The sequence below is a fragment of the Psittacula echo genome (genome assembly GCF_963264785.1).
Source record: "Psittacula echo genome assembly, chromosome: 3".
In the NCBI taxonomy this organism is placed as follows: Eukaryota; Metazoa; Chordata; class Aves; order Psittaciformes; family Psittacidae; genus Psittacula; species Psittacula echo.
In genome coordinates, this window is record NC_137736.1 from 92,197,198 (window position 1) to 92,203,197 (window position 6,000).

At 40.0% G+C, this 6,000-nt stretch overlaps 1 protein-coding gene across 1 annotated transcript in view; it reads left to right on the plus strand.

The window, feature by feature from the left end:
- Positions 1-5,776, plus strand: part of DIAPH3 (diaphanous related formin 3) — a gene marked incomplete at both ends in the record, with an annotated part of 228,909 nt that extends 223,133 nt beyond the window's left edge. The window contains one exon of the mRNA XM_080614298.1: positions 5,520-5,776. Coding sequence (XP_080470424.1) covers positions 5,520-5,776 — 257 coding nt within the window. The remainder of the gene's footprint in view (positions 1-5,519) is intronic.
- Positions 5,777-6,000: the final 224 nt, after the last annotated feature.

The window sequence follows — 6,000 nt, forward strand, 5'->3', positions numbered from 1 at the left end:
GTTCTCTCTATAGTATTTGCAAGGGTTTTTTTTCAATCAGTGTACAAGTATTTACATAAAAACTAAATATGTCCTCAGTATCTAGACTTTTATTGAGAAACTGCCTAATGAAATAAAGCTTTTCAAAGTCCTTTTTATTTTAAATATTTATTTGTTGTTTTTAAAAAGTCCATATCTCAAGTGAGCCTCTTGCAGTCATTTCTGTTCTCTATTTAAGGTAGTATATAACAGTGTTTTGCAGGTTTTAAAAATCTCCAACTGATCATATTTTGCTTCCCCAACTTACAGCAGGCAGGTCTTATACTACTGATTTTTCTTTGTTCACATGCTGGTGCAGAGTTTCCTTTTTCTGAATATAAAGTGTATAGCCTTTAATAGAGATAAGCATGTCGTTATAAGTTATTCTATGCTAGGACACCATTTAAACTATGGAAACCTATTACGCACAATTTTCTCTCAACTGAATTTCCTGAGTATTGCTGTTAATCAAAGTAATTTCAAGACTTGTATCTAGATGATAGCAGCTATTTGGCTCTAGGTTATGTGAATATGATTTTGAAATGATTTTGATTAACAGCATCATTCATGAAAGTCATATCTGAAAAAAAATGAATTTTAATAGGTCTGATGGACGCACAAGTGTTAGATATTGAACAAGGGAAATAAAAAGATTCAAATGTCACAGAATCTAGATATGGAGGCTTTAGAGTATACACTGTGATCTCTGCGTAAGCTGTGCCTGGAAGAATTCAATATCAAAGTCAAAACTATTTAAGTCAAAACTATTATGGGTAAATGTCTTCTCACTCCAGCATTTAGAAAACTTGAACATGAATTCAAAGATTTTGCTTTTTTTTATCTGTCTAGTGATTGTTATGGTACATGTCAATGACAGGTTTTGATTACTACAAATGACCAAACATTAGAAACTTGTCTCAACTACTTCCAATATATACAAGTTAATAAGTTGTCTTTTTCCACTAATTTTTAATGTCTGGTTTCTTTTTGTCTTGCTACTGCCGAAAGGTACACGTTGCTACAGTAGGTGGACAAATAGTGCATCTCCAGAAATGTAAGCTTTCTTCTTAACCAGACTTCATATAGAAGTGCCTTTCCATGAGAGTTTCCTTTTAACCTTCCCTTTTCCCTTTAATCTTCTATAACTTTAATATATTCAATTCTTTAAAAGTGTATTTGAACCAAGGTGTGTATGTAACTCCACAATTTGTTTCAAATATAGTTTCCTGCCAAAAGCACAAACCAAATTTGTATATGTCCATGCTGTAATGGTTCGAAGTAGTTTAGGAAAAGTCTGTTGATATTTATATGGTTTTGGGATTGTCTGTGGGAACCTTTGTTCTAGAAATGTAGGATTAAAATGGTGGCCAATGTCAGTAAGCCATCTCCTTGCTGTGGCAGGAAGCCATATCAAATATTGTCTTCAGAAATAGATCAAATTCCTACTTATAACTGATTAGGATTTTTTGTTCTCACTTCTATATATGTGCATTCCAAAACTTCATTGCTCTGATGGTGCAAAAGGTTTTAATTTCTAATAGGAACATATTATTGGCTGTTTATTCTTGTGCCTACTTTGTCAGTTAATCTCAACTTGGGGCTTTTCTTGAAAGTAAATAACTATATGCTTCGTAGCCTTTATCATGCTGAACTAAGTAAGTGAAGCTTTTCTATTGCTGTGATCAAAGTTACATGATAACCTGCAGCAGCTTGCACCCTTGTAGTTTTAAGTTCATATGCAAAGTGCATTGGCTTCTTTAAAGCACCTACCTCAACAATTATAGGTTGAAAATGCAATTCTTTCTTTGATTTTACTGCTATAGCATAAGATTTGAGGGAGGTGTGGTAACAATCCAGAGTCATGACAGTGGAATGGGATAGGGTACCAAATCACCAGTGCATGCACGTTTTGAATCAGTGTGTGGAGCAGTACAGGGTGTTTAAGAGTATACCAAATATTTTTCTTCCTGCCCCTAGGTTGTATATAAACAAAAAGGGCTATGATGCAACTAGCATTTTGTATATTGATACAGGTGCCATGCTTTTATCAACATACAAATATGTGTTCAGCATCAATAAATATAAACATTTAAGTAGAATGGGCTATTTAAGAGTCTACATACCAGGGATTTTTAATTATATATGCTGGGTTTATTACCTGTAATTAGAAAGGTGTGTTCATAAGCAATCTTTGGCCTCCTGTGATGCAGGAGAACTGAAATGTGTGCTGCTGCATCTTCAGGGTCAAATTATTTTCCATAGTATAAAACAAATAATTTTTTTCAGCCAAGTGCAAAATTTGGCTTTTATCAAATTTTAATTAAGAATTGTTTGTGTGATTTAGAAGATGATAGAAAGAAGGTATTTATTTTCCTCCACTTGCCAAAAGGTGATCGTACTTACAAAATTTGCTGAGATTGTCCAAGAAAGTGTGTAAAATCCTCATCCATCACCAAGAGCCCCTGGTCAGGGAATGACAGTGCAGTAAATATCTTCAGCAGCTGCCTTTTAATGTACAAGCTGTTTTCAGTAGGAATTTTCAGCACTCACATAAAACACACTGTCATGAGTGACTGCCTGTGCTCCAAAGTCATTACTATTGGGATGATGGAACATCTTTCAGCGAATAACCAAAAAACTTTAAATGTCATGTCAAGTTTGTCAAAGCCATTTTCAAGCCTTGCTCAAGGTTACATGAATATTGAGAACACTTGTTTTAAAAAAGTTTGAGATCTATGAGAGGGACCACTCAAATGCTGGTTTAGAGAACAGTCACTTGATTGGGTAACAAAAAAAAAAAAAAAGAAATATGTGTATTAATACATGTCAGTCAAGCAAAGCTCCTGGATATAAACTAAGTGCAACTGATGTTTAGCAAAAGGCAGCATGTTACGAAAAGGAAAGAAAAATTATTAAAATGGATAATTAATTTGAAATATATTTAAAAAAAACACATTTTAAAATGTGGACAATAAAAAAACATGTGTAGGAAATGTAATTAACCAGGTAAAACTTTGGAAGACACTGAGAGGTGCCAAGTACTGTTATCTCTTTTACTCCAGTAAAAAAAGAGGATCCTTTCAGGCTCTGCCTGTAATTTTGTAGGAAATATGGATGGTAATGTAATGAAGTTATGTAAAGACTGAATCACTTCCAAGAGACCAAGCCTACTGCTTTTGAAGTTCATAATATTTATTGTCTTATAGAATAGTCTGGGTTGGAAAGGACCTTGAGATCATCAAGTTCCAACACCCCTGCCATGGGCAGGGACACCTCACACTAAACCATGCCAACCAAGGCCTCATCCAACCTGGCCTTCAACACCACCAGGGATGGAGCATTCACAACCTCCCTGGGCAACCCATTCCAGTGCCTCACCACCCTCACACTAAAGAATTTCTTCCTTATATCCAATCTAAACTTCCCCTGTTTAAGTTTTAATACGTTAGCCCTTATCCTATCACTACAGTCCCTGATGAATAGTCCCTCTCCAGCATCCTTATAGGCTCCCTTCGGATACTGGAAGGCTGCTATAAGGTCTCCACGCAGCCTTCTCTTCTCCAGGATGAACAGCCCCAACTTTCTCAGTCTCTCTTCATACAGCAGGTGTTCCAGTCCCCTGATCATCCTCGTGGCCCTCCTCTGGACTTGTTCCAACAGTTCCATCTCCTTTTTCTGTTGAGGACACCAGAATTGCACACAATACTCCAAGTGAGGTCTCACAAGAGCAGAGCAGAGGGGCAGGATCACCTCCTTCGACCTGCTGGTCACGCTCCTCTTCATGCAGCCCAGGATACAGTTGGCTTTCTGGGCTGCGAGCGCACACTGCCAGCTCATGTTCATTTTCTCATCGACCAACACCCCCAAGTCCTTCTCCACAGGGCTGCTCTGAATCTCTTCTCTGCCCAACATGTAGCTGTGCCTGGGATTGCTCTGACCCAGGTGTAGGACCTTGCACTTGGCATGGTTAAACTTCATAAAGTTGGCATCAGCCCACCTCACAAGCGTGTCAAGGTCCCTCTGGATGGCATCCCTTCCCTCCGGTGTATCAACTGAACCACAGAGCTTGGTGTCATTGACAAACTTGCTGAGGGCACACTCAATCCCACTGTCCATGTCACCAACAAAGATGTCGAACAAGACCGGTCCCAACACCGATCCCTGAGGGACACCACTCGTTACTGGTCTCCAGCTGGACATTGAGCCATTGACCACAACTCTTTGCGTGCGGCCATCCAGCCAGTTCTTTATCCATCGAGTGGTCCACCCATCAAATTGATGTCTCTCCAATTTAGAGACAAGGATGTCGTGTGGGACAGTGTTGAATGCTTTGCACAAGTCCAGGTAGATGACATCAACTGCTCTACCCCTGTCCATCAGTTCCGTAGCCCCATCCTAGAAGGCCACCAAATTGGTCAGGCAGGATTTCCCCTTAGTGAAGCCATGCTGGCTGTCACCAACCACCTCCTTGTTTTTCATGTGCCTTAGCATGCCTTCCAGGAGAATCTGCTCCAAGATTTTGCCAGGCACAGAGGTGAGACTGACTGGTCTGTAATTCCCCGGGTCATCCATTTTCCTCTTCTTGAAAATGGGGGTTATATTTCCCTTTTCCAAGTCGTCAGCAACTTCTCCTGACTGCCATGATTTTTCAAATATGATGGCCAGTGGCTTAGCAACTTCATTCGCCAGCTCCTTCAGGACCCGCGGATGGATTTCGTCAGGTCCCATGGACTTGTGTACGTTCAGGTTCTTAAGATGGTCTGGAACCAGATCCTCTCCTACAGTGGGCCCAAGGTCTTCATTCTCACAGTCCCTGCATCCGCCTTCCAAGACTTGGGTGGTGTGGTCAGAGCCTTTGCCAATGAAGGCTGAGGCAAAGAAGTCATTAAGAACCTCAGCCTTCTCCAAATCCTGGGTAGCCAGTTCTCCCAATATCTTCCAGAGCGGGCCTACATTGTCCCTAGTCTGTCTTTTATTCGCTACATACCTATAGAATCTCTTCCTGTTATCTTTCACATCCCTAGTCAAGTTTAATTCTAACTGGGCCTTAGCTTTCCTCACCTGGTCCCTAGCTTCCTGGACAACATCCCTGTATTCTTCCCAGGCCGCCTGTCCTTGCTTCCACCTTTTATAAGCCTCTTTTTTCCTTTGAAGTTTCCTGAGCAGCTTCTCATCCATCCAAGGAGGTCTCCTGGCCCTCCTGCTGCACTTCCTTCTAGTTGGGATGCAACACTCCTGAGCTTGGAGCAGGTGATCCTTGAATAACAACCAATAGTCTTGGGCCCCCCTGCCCTCTAGGGCTATATCCCATGGAACCTTACTAAGCAGGTTCCTGAAGAGGCCAAAGTCCTGCTCTCTTGTCTCCTTAGCTATCATTACTTCTTCTAGTACCTCATCTGCATGTAAAATTTTGTCTGATCAAAAGGTTTTTTTATATTACAAAATACTGAAACTAAGTATTTGAATAGTGAAACAAGCTTTGTTTGGTTTATCTTCTGCAGAGAACCAGAAAGGACAACTAGAGAAGTCATGTTCGCACCACAGTATCAATTTAAACCTGACAAGAAGCCCAGTCACCAAAGAAGCTCCTTATGATGTTGTAACAAGTTCTGCGGTGTGGAGTAAGCCTGTTGGGAAAAAGGAAGCCTGTCATGGAGAAGGCAACAAAGAAAAGAAAATGGGTCATATTGGATCTCCTTCTAAGGGAGAAGACATTCCAGAAGTAGAAGCCCTCCTGGCAAGACTGCGAGCACTATAGAATAAACATATAAAGGATTAAATCAGAGCTTAAAACCAAGCTATAAGAGACTACATCTTCAAAGATACACTCATTTTCTATTATTGACGTTACATACTTCTGAGTTCCTAACTTATCTATGGCTGAATGATCTATTTCTAAGCTGTTTGTTTGCAAGGCTGTATAAAAGAATACTATAGTTTTGCATAACTGCAAGATGATTTATATTTCATGTTTTCACCTAC